The sequence below is a fragment of the Idiotropiscis lumnitzeri genome, chromosome 12 (genome assembly GCF_059441095.1).
Source record: "Idiotropiscis lumnitzeri isolate Australia: NSW breed Sydney's pygmy pipehorse chromosome 12, RoL_Ilum_1.0, whole genome shotgun sequence".
Taxonomy (NCBI): domain Eukaryota; kingdom Metazoa; phylum Chordata; class Actinopteri; order Syngnathiformes; family Syngnathidae; genus Idiotropiscis; species Idiotropiscis lumnitzeri.
The window spans coordinates 11948957-11968903 of NC_142402.1; the positions used below are offsets into that span (position 1 = coordinate 11948957).

Sequence of the window (19947 nt, forward strand, 5' to 3'; positions counted from 1 at the left end):
GACGTATAGAGGACATGTAAATACAGGGAAGCATATTCTCCAAATGTGGTCACCCGCGCTTTAGGTTCAAGTCGTTGCGTCGTTGGTAATTGCCGAGTCATCGGCTTTTTTCCTTCCTCTGCTCCAGCTGTGAGCTTGCCACTCCCTCGTTTGCTCAACTAACGTCTCTTTGATACCTTTTCTCTCCAGGGGGAGCACGGTCCGACAGGACCTCCAGGAGCTCCAGGAGAAGACGGGCCAAGAGTAAGTAGTCACCTCCAATCCCAATGTACCCCGCTTTTTGTTTTCATACCAGTGAACTCCGCTTGTTGCCTCGCAGGGGGAAGACGGCCAAGTTGGACAGAGAGGTGTGGCTGGAGAGGGCGTAAGTGGATTTATTGTCTTCTGAAAAGAAAATGCGGTGCTATAAGGCCGACACGCTGCAGCAAATCAAGCTGTCAAAAAACACTCCGTCTTGGTCATCAAGAGCAATGTGTGAGAACAGAAGGTCTCACATATATTTTGTGTGATGACAGCACGCACACACGCGCTTGATTAGAAGTCTCCAAATGGAGACAGTTTTTCATGTGGTGGGTTATACCCGACTTGACCACACGAGGTCAGTATTTATGAGGACAATAGTGGAAGAGCGCTCCAAATTCCCACAGTTTTTTGCTGCTTTGCTGCTGCCACTAAACGCAGCATGTTGCATTGCGGATGGCGTAGTTGAAAAGTCTGATGCAACATACACACTTTTTATTCACATAGTTGTTCTTTTAATCAAGGTTCTTTGTTGTTTTCTTTGGATTTCTGCTTGCTTCCTTAGTCAAAGTTCTTTTGACTTTTTTTTTTGCTCGTGTCATCAATGTCATTTAGTTAATGTCCTTTGATGTACTTTTTGAGATGTTTTTAAAGTGGTCTTTACTGTTTTTTTCCTCTTTTATTCATATGTTCCTTACTTGTTATTATTTTGTACTTTTTTTTTTTATTATTTCCTTAACTGTTCTGCTGAATTTTTTATTTTTTAGTTTCTAAGATCCATATTTTACTCAGCATTCTGTTTGTACTATACTCTTTTTGTTTTATACAATACTTTTTTTTTTTACTTTTACGCAATATTCTCTCTTTGAGTTCATACTTAATTTCTTTACCATTTTACAAAGACTGTTTCAGGCTGTATTTTTCTTTACTGTTACGCAATATTCATTTTTCCTTCACTAAATCCATTCTTTTCTTAACTGTTTGACCCACTCTTTTACTCAATATACACTTTATTTATTTAATGCTGTACTCAATGTTCTTTTCTGTTTTCTTTTCACTTTTTCTCATTGGCCTTTTTACCTCTATACACAATTTTACTCAATGTTCCCTAACCAGCGTTCTTTGTGATATTACTTCCTGCTGTTACTCATCGTCTTTTTTGCTCTTCTATCCAATGTCACACCCTTTGCAATTGTTTCGCCATGCAGGGTCCTCGAGGTTTGCTGGGCCCCAGAGGTTCCGCAGGGCCTGCAGGACAGCGTGTAAGTACACCGCACTCCATCATCGTGCTTGCATTGCTCTCTGGATAAGTGCTCTAACCTGTCAAACCCTTTTCCCTGCAGGGTCTTCCTGGACTTGACGGTCAAGCGGGTCCCAAAGGAAACATGGTGAGGACCATGTTTTTGTTTCTTCTTGGTGTTGTTTTTTTTTTTTTTTTTAATGTTTACCCAAGGAGGACATTGAATCACACATGTCAAGACCACCAGGGTGATCACTTCGTCATCCGCCCTACGTGACGTTAATCACATGTCATAACAGAGGTCATAGTTCATTTTCATATTACAGAGCAGCATACTAGTCAAGAATCTTTTTTTTTAAAAACGATGAGGTTGCCGTCAGCTTTCGTGAGGGTCTCACCGGGGAGCAGGATTGGGGTGGGATCACTGGTGAAGAAGCCTAAACAAGTCCACATGTGGTCACTGAGTCATTGACGTGAAGACATTCAAAAAGCCAACATGTTATTTGGTTAATCTCTATGAGGTCTCATTGTCCTCGCACGGGGATTGCACTGATGCTTCTTTTGCCTTCTTTTCCAACAAAGTTGTCACGACATGTTTATATTAAGCTCAGAACCTCAGGGAGGTTTGTCTGTCTGCATGTGGTTTGTGACGCATTAAAATCCAGAAAAGAGGTGCAAAAAGAAAAAAAAATAGTTGTCATCTGCTCACAGATGGTAAATTAGTGCTTCTCAAATAGTGGGACAGCCCGGGCCCTCCCTAGGGAGGGGCGTGGTGCAATGTTTTTTGTTTTTTTTTGCCATACTACAATAAAGTGTAATTGCTCATCCACTCCAGTAGTTGGCAGTGGCGAAACTCACATTGACCATTATTCGCAGCAAGTATTAACTCGTTTTGCAACAAAAATGCTGTTATTTATAGTTGCGGTGGAGAGTGTGTGGGGTGGGGGCGCAAATTATTTTCTTCTTGCTAGAGGGGCGTAACAGAAAATAATTGAGAAGCACTGTGTTACTGTAACACACGCTGTACCTATTAGACACCCCATTAACTCACTCACTGCCATTGACGGATAAATACGTCAAAGATCCATTTTTTTTCACTCGGCTGATAGTGAATGAGTTAAGAAATGTTGAAACACTAATTCATCAAAGACACATCACTAGATTTTTTCCATCTGTGATGTCTCAAGTCGCAGACGTTGAGCCTTTATGATTCTTTACAGGGGAAGTCAACCCAAAAATTTATTTTACAAGATTTTCAATCGAGAGAAATGACAAAATGGCTGCCCCAAGTTGGCTAGGGTAGTTGATAGTTTGTTAAATGTTAAGGTGGCATTGTTTTAATTGTTTTTTTTCCACAAGGGGCCTTTTTCAAACGATTTTGTCCAAGTTTATTGTCTTTTTAGACCGATCCTAGTTGAGTGATTCACTGTGGCGACCCGTAACAGGACAAGATAAAAGTCACAACAACAACCCAATATGTCTGCATGGAAACTGCACAATATAACTTTTCTCTGAGTTTATATGACAAGTTAAAGCCGTATCGCTTTGCCATCAACACAATCAAAGAAAATATTAACGACATGCTTCTTCGACGTTTTAGGGTGTACAAGGAGAACCAGGTCCTCCCGGACAACAGGGTTTGTCTGGCCCTCATGTAAGTCCTCCTGCCAGCCACCATCTACTTGTCAATGTGTCTGCATCTGCTCTGTTTTCTAACTCAACACGATCACTTCCTGCCTTGAATTCTACCTCTCGCTATTTCTTTATTCTCCTCTTCAGACGTCTGTTTTCCCCATCCAACGTCTGCGCGAACACTTTGCTCTCTCATATCCTCCCCTTTTTTTAGCCCGAAAAATTCACACGAGAAGTTCACTTTGGTTCACTCCTCAGGAGGAACAGTAATAATGTCTACTTGACCTGGGGCTTGTCTAATGATTCAAAAGTCCCCCCCTCCCTCAAAAAAAAGAAAAAATCCAATAAGCATTTGTTGTTTCTCATTCACTCCAAAACGAACAGTAGGGATCAATATTTAGCGTCTCACTTCATGTTCTTCAATGAGACAATTAATGAAAAAAATGCACTTTAAAGCTTTTTTTCAAGTTTAGATCAGAGACATTTTTAACCATCAGCATATGCAATGAAAATGGTTCATTAGAAATGTTTGCAACCGTTACAATATGTCAGCGGCTCAATTTGACACCACCATCACATTTGCATCCAATTACGAGCAGCAACAATGTTCCAGAGCCAATAATTCCCCAGGGTATGTTTACTTATCCAAAACTGTTAATCTAGGGCGTAGGTGGGGGTTTTCCCAATGAACATTGTTTATATGTTATAATTAAATGTGTTACGAATCATTTTTAATCAATATTTGCTTGTTGCATGCTTTACCTCACACATCATGCTTCAGGGTAGATAAGTCACTTATTTTTCATTAAAATATTTACTTTATATTGGAAAGGAATAATTATAAAATACAATGCAATGTTTTTCTCATTTAATTTTTTTTTCTGTTGCTTTCTTTTGACCCGAAAATGTAATGAACGCCAAAGAGCCCCTTTTTTCGATGGGGAGAAAAAATGTCAAATATGTTCAGAAATGCTGATTCTTCTCAGGGATTGAAACCTCGGGAGGAAAGTCAAATGGCTTGAGGAAATAATAATAAAAGTCTATTTGCAAGGGCGGCTGAGCATGTCTGAATAAACACTACTAAAGTGTTTCCAATGTGGAGGCAATGAAGCGGCAAAAATCAGCAAATTAAAACTGGAAACAGCCTTGACAGGTGCTCATTTTTGCCCGTTGTGTGTAACACCCATTCTGTCTCTCTCTCTCTCGCCTTTTTTCAGGGTCTCATTGGGCCTCAAGGGCCGATCGGGCCTCCTGGTGAAAAAGTGAGTACTTACTCCCTCCCTCCCGCCTAAAATTTTCACTTAAAAGCGTTTCAGCAGATGTTCTGCCGCAGAAGACAGCTTCAAGTGGTTGCATTTGTCTGAGTTAGCACGCCTCACATTTGACAACTTTGAAGTTAAATCCATAGAATTACACAAAATTTAGAAATGGAACCTCCAAGATGGGATTTTAACAAATTAAAATGAACCTTTGCTATTGGCAGCGGTTTGGCACCAAGATCAGCCACAAATTGCAAACATTTACAAATAATGGTTTTAACACTAAAGATACCGCAATGTAAGAGCCAAAGCACATTTTTAGCACCATCTTACAGAATTGACCTTTAAAATAAACAGCTTACTGATTACTTGATTTTGATAAAAATGCAGCGTAGGTGTAGAGACGCTAGCGTGTATGTCGTTGCTACTTTTCTATTAGCTATTATTAAATTTTGTAATAAGTGGTAGATAATGAGTAGATACACTTATTATATACACTTTTATATATGCAGAATAGTCTTTATCTACTCAAGTGTATGGGTGGCTGATCAGCTGGTAACGACCAACGCTGCCAATAATAATCCCGACCTTTCTCTGCATCATCTTGTGATGTTTACCACTCTGGTTTCTTAAACGTTCGCAATGTTCCTGTATTTTTAACTCCCTGCCTTTTCTGTCTATCGCATGATTTTAGGGACCTCAAGGTAAACAGGGTTTGGCCGGTCTTGGTGGTGCTGATGGGCCTCCTGTAAGTCAAGCCCTTCCTCAATCTGTACAAAATGGCAACTAATTGTATTATATTCAACTAAGTGTTTTTTTTTTGTTTTCTAGGGTCACCCAGGTAAAGAGGGTCCTGCAGGAGAGAAAGGAACAGCCGTAAGTGTTGTGTGGTAATTGGGCTTGGTATTGTGACAAATTAATTGTGTACCGTGATGTTTGTATATGAAAAAAGCAAAATATATTTAAAAAAATAAATAAATAAAACAAAATAATAGTTCACCAACTACTTGCGTAAGCTTACGTACCAGGAAAATCACAGATCACAGAACCTTTGTAGCTTAATTTTAAATATCTTTTTTTGTCATTTTAATATTTAGATTTTTGAATGTAAGTGTATTTATTTTTTTATTGTAATATTAACAAAAGTTTCCTCTATATTTTTGGTTTGTGTTTTGTATTATTTTAAGATATTTTATAATGTAGATAATTTAGAATGTTGTTGTGTTGTTCACTCAACTATATTCCCATAAACAATTTTGTCATGTACTTATTTTTTATTTTACACTGTCTGTTATGTATGTATATTTTTTATTTTTGAGGTTTTTATATTTCTACTTGTTACCATTTTTTTAAATTTTTTTAAATTCTTTAGCCTGCACTTGAATTTTTTTACGCATGTTTTTCATTCCGTCACTTATTTTTGAAATTTTTCAAAATATTATTAATCTAATTAAAAATTATATCTGATAATTTTCATCCAATGCTTAATTTTATCATTTATACATCATTATCTCGTGCTTATAGTGTACATTAATTATTGTAAAACATCTTTAATACAATTTTAGCCAAGTGAAGGGCAACTTCGATTGACAGAATTACTTTGAGTCGTTGAACTAGTCACTTGTCGCTAGGCAAAATTAATTTCTGCCCAGTTTAAAAAAAAAAAAACCTCCAGTCATACTCATGAGACTGTTTGTTTGACAACTTTGGTCAGAGAATTCGTAAGCCCCCACATAGCTGGCAAAGGGACAGGCGGCGTCTTGAATGTCAAAAATAGCACATTGTAGGATTCATTGCTCCTAAAAATAACGGGCTTTTTATTTTATCACGCTGCCATCTGCTGGATGTAATGGCTCACTGCCCAACTCCAGGATACATAGTGTGTAACCAAATTATGAAAGCGTTTTACCTGACTTGTTCATTGTCTATAATTGAGTTCAGCTTCTTGTCAGTCTTTTCCACATGTGTAACTTGTTACTTACTTCTGGGAAATTAATGGAATTGTATCAAATATACTAAACTCCATTTTTCCTTGTCCTTAGGGTTTCCCTGGACCAATGGGATCCATCGGCTACCCCGGACCTCGTGGCGTCAAAGTGAGCGCTCATCACACTTTGGACCAAAGTTACAAATCCACAAAGTTAAGATCTAACTTGATTTGTTGTTTTCTCCAGGGAGCAGAAGGAATCCGGGGCCTGAAAGGTGGAAAAGGAGAAAAGGTAAATATACATTTTATGGCTTCCAAAAGAGCAGCTCTGATATTGGCAAAGATAACAATATTTGATTGTGTAGACAACCACGAACCGTACAAAAGGATCTTTTTGGAAGGCCTCAACCACACAATTGAACAATCATACGTTTTTTTAAATGATTGTTTGATTTGACTTGGCCACTGTGTGTGTTTTGAGACTGTCCAATACAAGCACCAAGATTTACTGTGCGGTTACATACAGTACTGCATTGTGATGAAATACCTCAAATTTACAGTCCATTGTGACTTGGATTGCAAACAGGAGCAGGATTTTTTTTTTGTACATTTCCGGTAACTTTCTCAAAACCTTCCATGGAAACTGGAGGATATTCAGCTAGATACGTTTCATGACATTGAGTCGGAATTAACCAGAAATTGGTTGAATGTCCAATTGTTTTACAAACTTTAATGTTATAATATAATTATTATTTTTTTGTTGTCTTTTAATTAATTTAGTTAATTCCATTTTTCGGATGTGTTAATTTTTTGTGGGGGTAGTGTGGTATTTTTGTATCATGTATGTACTTACATGAATATGTTGTTTATATGAAATCATTATTATTATTATTATTGTGATATTTTGGGAGATAATGACGATTGTCTTCCGATAAGTAACTAAAACAGAATGTGTTTTTTGTTTGTTTTTGCAAACCAACAAACATGTTTAATATATTATATCATATTATTTGTTGGATATTTTGGTGGGGGTATTTATTATTATTTCTATGCTATATTTTATTGCTGTAATAGATACGGTTTTGTATATTATTAAATTTTTTTCTGTCATTGTTATCATTCATTTTAAGCATCACCGTTAATTTCTTAGATGTTGACATTTACATAATACGTATTTTTTTCCACAACATTAACATTTTTTCTCAATTAGAAAATTCTGACATTTTGGGATAATTCCCATTAATTCTTGTACATTTCTGTTCATTTCAGAAACACGATGATGCACTTTTTTTCAAAAACACCAGATGTCATTAGAGTATCTAACTTGGTTTTGCTGTTTTAATCCAAAAGGCCACTAGAGGGCACTGTCGGATATTACTCGCGTTACTTGTGCTCCTGGATTGCGCTGCCTAACAAACTACATATTATTATCATCATATTAATTGATTTAATTCCATCTAGGGAGAAGATGGCTTCCCTGGCTTCAAAGGCGACATGGGCCTCAAGGGCGACAAGGTGATTTTCCCAAATTTTCTCTGTAGGAAGTCTCAAAGATAAAAATAAAACTAAACATTAATAAGAGTTTGTTTTGATCGCACTTAGGGTGAGGGCGGCGTAACAGGACCCAGAGGAGAGGACGGACCTGAGGGCCCCAAGGGCACATCAGGACCCAACGGAGACTCCGGTCCCATCGGTCCAGCTGGAGAGAAGGTGAAGAATCCGATCACATAATAAGATTGAAGTCCAAATTAAAGATAACTTTGTTTTTAAAGATTTCTGGTTTCCTTTGTTGTTTAGGGAAAGCTCGGAGTGCCCGGCTTGCCCGGATACCCCGGAAGATTAGGTTCCAAAGTAAGTGGACATGTGTGACATGCACTTCATTATTTCATAATGTGACCTGATTGGCTGTAAATTAACATTTGACCAGACATACAGTATGTTTTATTCGTTGTTCACTAATTGTGAGAGATGTCAGACTGGAAACCTTTCCCTTGCACTCCAAAGTACTGAATTATGTCAATTTTATCTAGTTTTTTTTTGGCTGCCAGGATGGCCGAGTGGTCTAAGGCGCCGCGTTCAGGACCCAGTCTCCCCAGGAGGCCTGGTTTCGAATCTCGAATTTCCCCATTGTGGGACTAATAAAGGGAATATTATTATTATTTTTGTTGTTTTTTTGGGGGGGGGATTTGTTAGAATGGAAAAACTTACTAATAGCTATATTTACTCATTAATTAATTTAAATATTGTTTTTTATAAATTAAATTAGAATTTCACAACTTCATATTTTGTACTTTATTTTATTCCTTCATTTAATTTATTGTATTTGTTTAAATTTCGCAATATTTGTAAAACATGGGAATTTTGAGTTGAGTGTAATCCTGAATTATTGCCCCAATTTTTTTACTATTATTTTTTTAAGGTTTATTTATATTTTATTATATAATTATAAATATGAGTAGCAGGAGTTTGTTAATCAATGGGTGAGAATAAAATGAAAAAGTGAGGTCACATGGACCACACCCTAACAGTCACATTTGTCTTATCAATAGCCCAAAGGGAATTTTTGTTGGATAAATCATTGTTTAAAAGTCCAACTAAGGCTTTTTTTGCTCTTATTGTTTAATCTGTGCTGTTTTCTAATTCGCTCTTTGTGTTTTCCTTGCAGGGCTCCAATGGCTTCCCCGGTTTCGCTGGCTCCAATGGCGATAAAGGCGCAAGGGTCAGCTTTGTTTTATGCTTAAGACAGGCTTACATCTAATTAATTTGACAAAAACGTGAAACTCATTTGCAATTATAAAGCTTTTACTTAACTCATCAAACATTTGATGGTCCAATACTTGACATCATAGTTTAAAATGTTGTTACCGTGGACGTTTCATGTGTGTGATTAATCACTTTTGGGAGCCTACGAGAGCTCAGGCTCATGACAGCCGAGGAGACATTTTTTTTGTTGAGCACAGGTGCACCCAAACTGTTTTGCATGCACAGAGAAAGTTGCAGTGGACAAGAAATCAGATATCATTACTCAACTCGGCCTGCTGAAGAGGATGCAAAGTACCAGGGAGATGAGAGAGAGGACCGGGGCGGGTCACCAGTCTTGCTCATGTTTGGAAGAACCGTTAATGTTCTAAAATGTTATTAGTTAAGCTTAAGAGTGGATTAGTGTAATTACACACTTTTTCAATAATTGAACCCCTGGTTTGTGAAATTCTTGATGTGGCCCATACACATCCAGACTCCATCTCTAGCGTCCCCCAATCACATATGTTGAATTTGAGACACTTGATCTATGACAAAGATTGGCATACATTTTTTTTTTAAATGTTCGCATTATATTTTTAAGTATTTTTTCCAGTCGTCTTTTGAAAAGTTATTAAAAAATATCTGCACCCCCCCCCCTAATTTGAAGCTTGTTTTGTTGTTGTTTATGTCCCGATCAGGGAGTCGGTGGCAAAGCTGGTCCTCGAGGCCAACGCGGCCCAACGGTAAGCAATTTCATGGATTTGAAACATGAATGATTTATGCTGCTCAAACAATAATAACAGTTGGGGCGATAAAATTGCTTAGTGGACACTATGCATTCATTGCCTACATATTTTCAAAACAATATTTCGTTCCTCCGATGAGAATAGTATGTGCAATTGTGTGTGATTGTGTAGGGTCCACGTGGTGGGCGTGGTGCCAGAGGACCTACAGGAAAACCAGGCGCAAAGGTGATAAGCCAATTCATGATTTAGTCAATGCGTGATGTAGTCTAAATGTGACTGCGGAAAGCTGATTGCGTGTTATCTTTTTGTCTTCCCTTAGGGCACCTCAGGCGGTGACGGACCCTCAGGACCACCTGGAGAGAGGGTTAGTCGTTCACTTGGGTGGCTTTCATTTTTTTTTCCAAATGTTTGTTAACAAAGAACTACCATACTCTCACCCCATTCAAAGTCTGCAGGAGTTTATTTTATAGTTTTCTGCCTCGTGCCTCACTACTGAACTGATAAGTGGACTGTAAATGTTTTTTGGGGGAATTATTTTATGAATTCGAGATCCAATAGTATATGCATTGGTGGCGCGCATATTTGCGGTTCAGCAATCACTGATTCGCCTATCCCCTGTTTTTCGCTGAAACCCTTGCAACTGACCCCTGTTTATTTAGGGTTTGTTTTTTTTTTTCTTATATTAGATTTTTTTTCACTCCAATTATAATTTGTCTAATTTATTCACAGATTTTTGCCATTCATGGATGGGCCTAGTTCCTATCCCCAGCACAGAATGCTCTTAAAAAAAAAAGTCTGATTTTTTTTTTTTCATTTTGAATTATTTTATTAGGTATTTATTTATCAAAATATACTTAGTTACATCTTTTTTTCCTAAATATTTTTTTTTAATCTTGTATACAATATTATATAGAAATTGTAATCCAATTTACCAACCACTTCTTCTCATCAAAGGGTCCTCAAGGACCACAAGGACCTGTAGGCTTCCCAGGACCAAAGGGACCCAATGTAAGTAATTGCAATCACATTGTTAAGAATAATATATAGTTGTTGTTTTTTTTTATTTTTTTACGAGACTGTCTATTTGAACCTCCACCTTACTTGTAGGGCCCACCAGGAAAAGATGGGCTGCCAGGTCACCCAGGACAGAGAGGAGAGACGGTCAGTGTCAATCTTAATCCCCCTGAATTCCCAATTGACCTTTCGCTAAACCACATCCTTGCAAATGCTGACTGGCTAATCGCAATCTTCTCGTTAGCCAGCAAAGATAACAATCGAGTATGATAACTTTGAAGAAAATTGAGCTGCTTTTTTTCCCTTTCAGGGCTTCCAAGGAAAAACCGGACCTCCAGGACCAGGAGGCGTGGTTGGACCTCAAGTAAGTCCTTGTTGTGTGCCTTTCATTCGGAAAAAGTAGAAGGAAAGGTCACAAAAAAAAGGATATTAATAATTGAGTAACTTTGCCGTTTGCTGTCAGGGTCCAACCGGAGAGACTGGACCTAGTGGAGAACGAGGACACCCTGGTTCCCCGGGCCCACCTGGAGAGCAAGGTTTGCCAGGTGCTGCTGGAAAGGAGGGCGGAAAGGTAAACAAACACTTTTGAATTGTAACCATGAAACTCAAAGATATCTGCAGACATTTTGGACACTGTTGAATAAATATAATGCAGGTCCAATGTGCTGGAGATGTACAATTATCATCTCTGCCACTTAAATTAGCTTAAAATGGCAACGTTACAAAAAATGTGCAATTTAAAACCACTGAAAATAGCCTTTTATTTCATCTTGATATAAACTAATACAATCCTTTTAAATGTAGTTTGAGTATTTATACGCTGCGGCACTTAACCTTGCGAGTTTAGTTCATTCTATGACCACACACAGCGCCGTAACTAAAATCTAATTATTGCATTTAATCCGTATTTCAGGGTGAATTATTACTATTATTTATTTATTTATTTATTATTTTTTAATAATAGCTTTCCGGTATTTTTCCATCCATTTTGAATACCCTAAAATCTCACGTGTTAACCTGGCTGTCACTCAATGGATTGTTTGTTTCTCTACAGGGAGATCCAGGTCCTCAGGGGCCCGGTGGTAAACCAGGTCCTGCTGGTCTGCGTGGCTTCCAGGGAGCAAGAGGTCTTCCAGGCGCCAATGTAAGTAACATTCTCTGACATGTAAAAACACACAGACTTAATTTACTTTTTTTAAGTGCTTAAAATATATGTATATTTACATTCTTTAATGACAATCGTTGAAGGAATATATAATGAGTTTCTTTTAACGTTCTCATCATACATGCAAGAGTAAGTTTACGTCGTTTGTAGTGGCATCATACAGAGAACTGTGAGTATGCCCCTAAAGTGTGGCTGAATAAGCTAATCGAAATATTCGGAACATACACATACAGTATATAGTTTTTTTAGCAAAAACAGATCAGGGCTATATGAGCCAATGATTCGTTTTCTCAATTCTTTTTTTTTTTTTTTTTGCGTGTGGAATCTTCTGCTCGCTCGGCATCCTCCATGCCCGCTGGCACTGTCGGAGGCCTGCGAATGAGTTACGGTAATGAAAGCCCTTTATTGCATCTGGGTAGCAGCCTTTTTCCCCATATGCAGTGGTGATTCAGCACAAGCGAATACACGCAACTCGCTGCAAAGCCAAGAAGCAAACTACATGACAGTCATCCCGAGATAGATGGACCTGGATTTTTACATCCGCATTCCTTATGCTCAATACAAAGTACATTAGCTTATTAAGTTCAGTTCTGAAGGGTTTTGTGGCGAGTCGTCAAATTTCACCGGCACGCTCTGCTCTCACGCAAGGACGGAAACAGTTTTGTAATTTTGTATCCCCCCCCCCCCCCAAAATCCTTCGGAGGCTAACAAATGTACTTTTTTACCAAAATTTACGTAAAATGGCGACGAAATTAAGATTGCACACTTGCAGTTTTCACGCATGGATTTTTTTTTTTTTTAGGCTTTTTAGTCTATGTACTCATGATAGACATGCCTACCAAACTTCATGCACCCTCACCTAAATTTATTGACATATATTTGAATTTTGACTATTTAGCATCACCCATCCGTCTACAATCCTGATTAAATTGTCGTCGGAAATGGACAAAATGCCTACACCGAGTTGTTTTGAAGGACACCTGGAAAGGGGCAAAATGAACCAAAATGATTACAGTTTCAAACCAAAATGGCAGACTTCTGGCATATTTTCCTTTTTTTTTTATTTAATTTTTTTTTTTTTCCTGATAGTCCAAACCTGACACCAACTTGTCTTCTCTGTGTGCTCTCAGGGTCCAGGTGGCTTAAAGGGAGGAGAAGGGCCTCAAGGTCCCCCAGGCCCCATTGTAAGTGACACTGTAACGCATTTGCACCACAAATACTTTAGTGTACGTGATTTTTGTGTCTTGTTTATTCTCATTCCAAATGAACTGTTGGGAAAAGCATGAGCTCACTCATTTGTCGCACTAAAACGACATCCTCCCCGGTAGTGGTCATACACGCTCAAATTGGAAGCGCAAACAGGATCACTTATGGGCAAGTACTCCATAAATCAGTGTGGTTCTTGAAAAGCCTGCGCGACGGCGGAATAGGGAGAAAGCTGACTGACAGCCGACTTTGAAACGTATGACATTTTGTCAGAGTGTTAAACACGGCCTTCCTACAATTATACCACTAAAGCACCTCTCCAGCGACAGCCGATTTGCTGAGATGAAAAGATCATCTGTGAATGAGCGCAATGAGGCACTTAGCTCAAATTGGCTGGAATTTTTGGGATGGCAAACGCGAAACATTGACTTCCTGTTGCTGTGGAAACGTCAGTGAGTGTGATTAACACGTCGATCACTCCACCGTTTTACTTTGATGATCAGTTTAGCCTGTGGTACACCATCATTTTGACCAAATACTTGTGGGTATTTTTGGGGTACCTTAGCTTGCTACATTCCAAAAACGCACGTTATCTTCACTGAAGACTTTAAATTGTTGCAAGTTGCCAATAATATTTAGATTATTGCACAATAAAAAATGGGTGGATTCTGGTCATAATTCACCTCGTTGATGGTAGGAGTTGGGGTCATTGTGTAAAATTAGATTCACCATAGTGAGGATGAGCGCTATTTCAGATCAATAAAATATCATTCTTGTCAGTGCGTGCCATTGCACAAACATAGGCTACACTATGAAACATTCCGTTTCATGGTACAGTTGTATGAAACTGGGGCTGCTTTGCTACATCTAGCACTGGATGGCTGTGGAGTGCAGGTTGTAGTAAAATCTCAAGACTCAAGAGTGAAATGTTATCCCCAAAACAAGCAGCTAGTAACAAAAAACATGGGACTGTTATAAAGCGGCTTCAGTGTGTGTGGTGGTCTTTTCTGGAGGGAGGGTTAGGGATTAAGATTAGGAATCGGGTTTAAACAGACCGTTGCATCTTTAGCTTTTGTCATTTTCTCCTATTCTTGTAACTATATTTCTGGATTCTATCCTATTGTCCGCTGCAATCTCCACTTTACTGCAACAGCCTATTTTCTCACTGCCCTTATTCTCCATTTGAATAAAATGCATCTCCTTATGAAAGGAATACACCCAGGAATCGTTCTCATGCTGACTGATGTGATTCAATATGACAGGGTTCACCAGGTGAGAGAGGCGCAGCTGGCCCCGGAGGTCCCATCGGCCTGACCGGACGCAACGGCCCCCAGGGACCACCAGGACCAGCTGGTGAAAAGGGTGCTCCTGTAAGTAGATTTTCCCCTCCAACAATCATTGTCGCAGAGTTCATTCCATTCATTTGTCATCTGTCGTTCAGGGAGAGAAAGGTCCTATGGGTCCCGCTGGACGCGATGGCATCCAAGGTCCTGTCGGCCTTCCCGGTTCAGCCGGACCTCAAGGCCCACCTGGAGAGGATGGTGACAAGGTGGGTGTAAAGTAGTACGAGTCACGTATGTTGCAGACAATCAATTAAGGGCAAAAACTCACCTCAAGGTTGTTGTGCAAGCCAATTAAATTAGAATCCCGAGAGAAATGTTTACCTGGCCAACTGCGGTCAAGGTGACTTTAAAAAGTGCACGTACCTTTAAAGATGGAGGGTAGAAAAGTGAGCTGTCCTGATTTTGTATCGTCCCACAGGGAGAGGTTGGCGGACCTGGACAGAAGGGAGGCAAAGGAGACAAGGGTGAACTTGTAAGTCCCCTGCTTTCATATAAAACAATCATTTGCTTGGAAAATATGAGGACGTCATTGTCATCAGCACTGTAACTGTTCTTCCTTCAGGGTCCACCTGGCCCCAGTGGTCTTCAGGGTGTGATCGGAGCTCCTGGTCCAGCTGTGAGTACCACTTCCCATTCTTTAATATAACGTGAATTTGTACAAAAATATCATTAAATTACAACTTTTATATTATTTTTTTATTATGAGAGAGAATATAATTGTATTCTTACTGATGTGTTGTGCCGCTCCAAGACTTATTGGTGCAACCATATGCCACACGCTGTGCCATTTTTGCCATGGTGGCAGAAAATAACATACGTCTGTTGCCCGGCGAAAATCTGTTAATAAACATCCCCCCACCGCAAAAAGTGTGTGGTTGCCTGTAGATGCCACAAGATGCAGATAAAGGCTACGCGGTGGTGTCCTGACTAAATGAAGTTCCTCCCCTCACTTCAACATAGTCCCTAGGCCCCACAATGCCACAAGATGGCGCCCTAAAAAATCTGCAAATAGGCAAATTCTCAAATATCGAATTGCGAATATGCAGGTGTTGACTTTAGTCTGGATGTGGCTCGAAAAACTGAAAAAAGGAGAATATCAGTCCAGTTTGACGATGTTATTCTGTAATTCTCACATTTTGAGAACAAGGCAGCTAACAATATTTACTTGGTTGTGTAATTCTGATGACCCAACTATAAAAGTCATCTTCACCAAATGAGTTCCTTGTGAATTGCATCAATTGATTTCAGAGTTTTGTCCTACTCCGAGGCAACTTTTTAACAAGCCTCACTGACATTGTTATCATAAAAATAACACAGCAGCACATCAGCATGCCAATGCTACCAATCATGAGCTGGCGGGAGAAAAAAAAACGCCTCAGCACGTCCAATGTCGACGAGCTGCCGAATACGCTCGCCTGCACGTCCGCCTCATTAGTGAAAACTTTCTGCATTAGAGGATAACCCGACGGGAGGAGGGAGCATACGAGCGACTCGTTGTTGTAAATGTTCAAGCTTTAGCAGCCAAATGTCAGCATCTGTGAGGGGCGAAAATGATAAAAATAAACATGAGGACAGACTGGCCGAGAGCAGTTAGCACGACCGAGCTGACAGGGCAATTAGTGAACATTCGTTTGTCAGTTCAAATCAAAATCGTCCGCACTCCAATTGCTATAGTGCTGCAAGAACACTGTCAAATTTATTTATTTATAATTAATTAATTATTAATTTAAGAATAATTTTTGGGGGTAATTTTACAAGAACTGGGCATTTAATTGAGAAATTAAAATAGTTTTAATTTTCACAATATTATAAACTTGTAATATAAAATTGTAATTTTGCCTTTTTTGGGAAGTACATTTTAATTAAAGGTGTAATTTTATCCCCAAAATTCTTCATTTTATAAAGACATTTATTAACTCATTTTTAAAAAATTAATCTACAGTTATACATGATTAGAAGACTTTTTGAGGTAAAGTTGTAATTTGTTAAAAATAAAAAAAAGGACTTACAATAATATTGTGAGAATAAAGTTGTCATTTTAGGAGAATACCCCCCAAAAAATAACCATAATGATAGTAGTGATTGTATAAGTAGAAAAAAAGTTGGAATTGTATTTCAAAACGGTAAATTGAAAATAATTCTAAATCTTTGGAAGAAAATAGGTATTTCAGCAGAGTAAAGAGTCAATTATACAAAAAACTATTATTTTAAGAGAATTTCTTTTTTGATTTTAAGAGCAAAAAATGCATAATTTTACAAGTGTAAAAGTGAATGTGGAAGAAAATCAGAATTTTACGAGAACAAATGTAATTTTAGGAGAAATAATAAATTAATTCATTAATTATAGTTGTGTAAATTAATACAAATCTTACAGAAAACCTCAATCACCTTGTGACTAAGCATATATTAACTGGCGAGGAAAATGAAAGTCTGCACGAATCATCATAAAACAACCTTCAGAATTCTCATTAAGGGTACCATCCGCCCTGATTGAGCGTATCTGCGTTGTAAAGTGCTTATTGACCCTCCCCTCCACTGCGTAACCTTGAATACGTCTCTCTTTTGGGCCTCATGTAGGGCAGCGATGGCGAATCCGGTCCCCGAGGACAACAGGGAATGTTTGGTCAGAAAGGAGACGAAGGATCCAGAGGCTTCCCCGGTCTTCCGGGACCCATCGGACTACAGGTTTGCCCTTTTTCTAATCTTGTTGTTTCTGGAACCTTGTTGAGATGCACCTCCCGTGGTTTGTTTCCTGAACACAAATGACTTCCTGCTAATGACATTTCATCTCATTTACATGACTTCGGAAAACAAAAAAACGGCATCATTTATTCATGAAGGCCTCGCTCCTGGTTAAACAATGTTTGTTTCCCCTCCTGTCTTCTCCTGCTTAGAATAAGCCGAGTTCAAATCAATCAGCGCTAACATAGCGCTTGGCGTAGTGCCGATATGCTGTTAATGTTGATGTTGATTTTTTTTTACACGGAAAACAAACCCCTCGTAAAATACCAGTACACGGATATTTTACAACTGACTACCTAGCTTGAAGCTCGCGCGAGAAGCTAACTCGAGCAGTCTGCATCTTCAAACAGTGACAGAAATGTTTTCAAACCAAAGTCCATTTTTTATAAAAAAAAAAGCTACTCAGCTTATGTAAACCAGGTGAAAGCCTGATCATGTGACCCTAAATACAATGTTTGCAAAAAGATGCTCAGGAGTCTTATTAAGTGTGTAATTTTGCAAAAAAAAAATAAAAAAAAAATCCTAATTTTTTGAACAAAAGTTGTAATTTTCTAATCATAAAAGTAGCATTTTTTTATACCAAAATGTCTCTCGATTTTAGAATGTGTTAATAAATAAAATTTTAGGACACCAAAATTTTTAATATGATGTAATAATATAATAATAATAATAATAATAATATGTAAGTTTCCCAAAAGAAAAAGGAACAATTTTGAGAGTGGGAAAAAAAAGTGTTAACCTGAGCACCAAAATCATAATTTTATGTGGGAATGTTTATTTTCACAAAAATAAAAAGGTAAGAAAATGAGTCAGCGCCTTAGAAAATAAAGGCATCATTTTGGGTGGAGAAACCCTGTATTAATATTTCAGAATCCAAATGTAATTTTTCAAGAAAACAAGTCATACCTATATAATAAAACAAAAAAATATTCTCAAAAAAATAAATAATATAATAATATAATATAATTAAAATAATTGTCATCATCATGGTTTTAAAGAAATAAACTTGAAGCAAATTGTCTATCCAATTGTCTTTTTTCTCCAAAGGACATTTCTATAAGAAGAAACTCAGTTAAACATCTCAAAGTTAATTACCTCCATGCCCCCGCTAGCCAGCCGGCCAGTGGGGCCTAATAACGTCGTTATTCAGCATAATTGACTTTTAATTGGGCCTCCCCCACTCCTCTGATCTCCCCTCTTTTAATTAAGAATGCCCTTCAGTTGATGTCCACTCGCAGCGCAGCGCTAATGATTTTTTTCACTGTGGGCTATGAATAAATAGATTGAATGTTTTTTTTCTCACATATTTTTGGTGCCGGAAGTAAAGAGGGTGGACGTATGAAAGATAGAGAGAAGCATTTGTAAACACATATCGATTTGCTATGTGTGCCAAAGAGTGCATCTTTCTAATCCATTAGTGAATCTATTTCACACACGCCGCCGTTATTTATGCTCTGACATGCGTTATTTAGTTGTCTGTGCTCGCTAAGCTCAGGATTGAAGCCTCGGCCGTTATGAATTGGCCTCTTACACCAGGCAATGAGCAAATACGAAACGACGTACTGATAGTTGAATGAGGAGAAATTGAACTGCTTGGAATGTAGTATACAAGATTTTCTGACAAACACATATACAAAAATTCGATCCACCTCACGAAGATGAAAGTGCTTTTTTTTTTTTTTTAAGATACATAGACTGTAGTTATCTCAGAAAGGGTGTTTAAAAAAATATCTTCCCCCGTTGAAGAAACGCTCAGAGTCTAAACCAGAGGTGGGCAAACTTTTTGATTGGTGGGCCACAATGGGTTCTAAAATTTGTCAGAGGGGCCGGACCAGGAGCAGATGGATGGAGTGTTTTGGTAACCTCACCTCATCTGAGAAAAAAAAAAAACATTTAATTTTAAATGAAAGTGAACAAAAGCATTACAACAAAATATATGTCTTTGAAAAACCACAGTATTTAGAAAATAAAACCTTAACAAGGTTTATTCATTTAATTTTTTTCAAGTTTGGTGGGCCGGATTAAAACGTTTAACGGGCCACATGTGGCCCCCGGGCCGTAGTTTGCCCACGCCTGTAGCGATCTAAGTCATTTTTCCCAGAGCTTCAATACCGTGTACAAAATTACGGTATCACATCAGCAATGTGAGTTTTGTTGGCCAATATAAGGTGGGGTTTTTTTTTGTGTGTTAGCAATAAGCTAGCTAGCGAACGAACGTAAGGCAAAGTTCGTGGTTTGAAATGTTTAATGCTTTTTAGTTTCAGTTTTATAGTCAATTTTAACTGGAAATGACAATAATCATCTCAACTGAAAAATTCACAGTTTTGATTCAGAATTGTGATCACAATACTGATCAAAATTATCATGATTATCGTTTTAGCCATAATCGTGCAGCATACCCTGCTCTAACAAATGACTTTCGCCTCTTCCAGGGTTTGCCAGGCCCTCCAGGCGAGAAGGGAGAGAACGGAGACGTTGGAGCCATGGTGAGTGCTTAAGAATTGAAGGTGTTTTTTTTTTTATATAATGTGAATCTTTTAAGACGTAATTGTCTATGCGTGTCTTTTAACAGGGTCCTCCTGGACCACCAGGCCCCCGTGGACCCCAGGGTCCAAGTGGAGCCAGTGTAAGTTTGTTTTGTGTCTTGTGAAATTCAGTGCCTTTATTGGTATAATGGCCTTGACTGTCAAG

The 19947-nt window shown here is 38.4% G+C and overlaps 1 protein-coding gene across 2 annotated transcripts in view; it reads left to right on the forward strand.

The window, feature by feature from the left end:
• Nucleotides 1-19947, forward strand: part of LOC148325927 (collagen alpha-1(XI) chain-like) — a 62653-nt gene that overhangs the window by 36749 nt on the left and 5957 nt on the right. For both annotated transcript variants that reach the window (XM_088310908.1, XM_088310910.1), the window contains 30 exons: nucleotides 190-243; nucleotides 320-364; nucleotides 1449-1502; nucleotides 1584-1628; nucleotides 3081-3134; nucleotides 4330-4374; nucleotides 5066-5119; nucleotides 5203-5247; nucleotides 6414-6467; nucleotides 6546-6590; nucleotides 7760-7813; nucleotides 7901-8008; nucleotides 8096-8149; nucleotides 8964-9017; nucleotides 9739-9783; nucleotides 9958-10011; nucleotides 10106-10150; nucleotides 10741-10794; nucleotides 10894-10947; nucleotides 11111-11164; nucleotides 11264-11371; nucleotides 11855-11944; nucleotides 13096-13149; nucleotides 14434-14541; nucleotides 14613-14720; nucleotides 14933-14986; nucleotides 15077-15130; nucleotides 17092-17199; nucleotides 19689-19742; nucleotides 19829-19882. In XM_088310908.1, coding sequence (XP_088167034.1) covers nucleotides 190-243; nucleotides 320-364; nucleotides 1449-1502; nucleotides 1584-1628; nucleotides 3081-3134; nucleotides 4330-4374; nucleotides 5066-5119; nucleotides 5203-5247; nucleotides 6414-6467; nucleotides 6546-6590; nucleotides 7760-7813; nucleotides 7901-8008; nucleotides 8096-8149; nucleotides 8964-9017; nucleotides 9739-9783; nucleotides 9958-10011; nucleotides 10106-10150; nucleotides 10741-10794; nucleotides 10894-10947; nucleotides 11111-11164; nucleotides 11264-11371; nucleotides 11855-11944; nucleotides 13096-13149; nucleotides 14434-14541; nucleotides 14613-14720; nucleotides 14933-14986; nucleotides 15077-15130; nucleotides 17092-17199; nucleotides 19689-19742; nucleotides 19829-19882 — 1863 coding nt within the window. The remainder of the gene's footprint in view (nucleotides 1-189; nucleotides 244-319; nucleotides 365-1448; nucleotides 1503-1583; nucleotides 1629-3080; nucleotides 3135-4329; nucleotides 4375-5065; nucleotides 5120-5202; nucleotides 5248-6413; nucleotides 6468-6545; nucleotides 6591-7759; nucleotides 7814-7900; nucleotides 8009-8095; nucleotides 8150-8963; nucleotides 9018-9738; nucleotides 9784-9957; nucleotides 10012-10105; nucleotides 10151-10740; nucleotides 10795-10893; nucleotides 10948-11110; nucleotides 11165-11263; nucleotides 11372-11854; nucleotides 11945-13095; nucleotides 13150-14433; nucleotides 14542-14612; nucleotides 14721-14932; nucleotides 14987-15076; nucleotides 15131-17091; nucleotides 17200-19688; nucleotides 19743-19828; nucleotides 19883-19947) is intronic.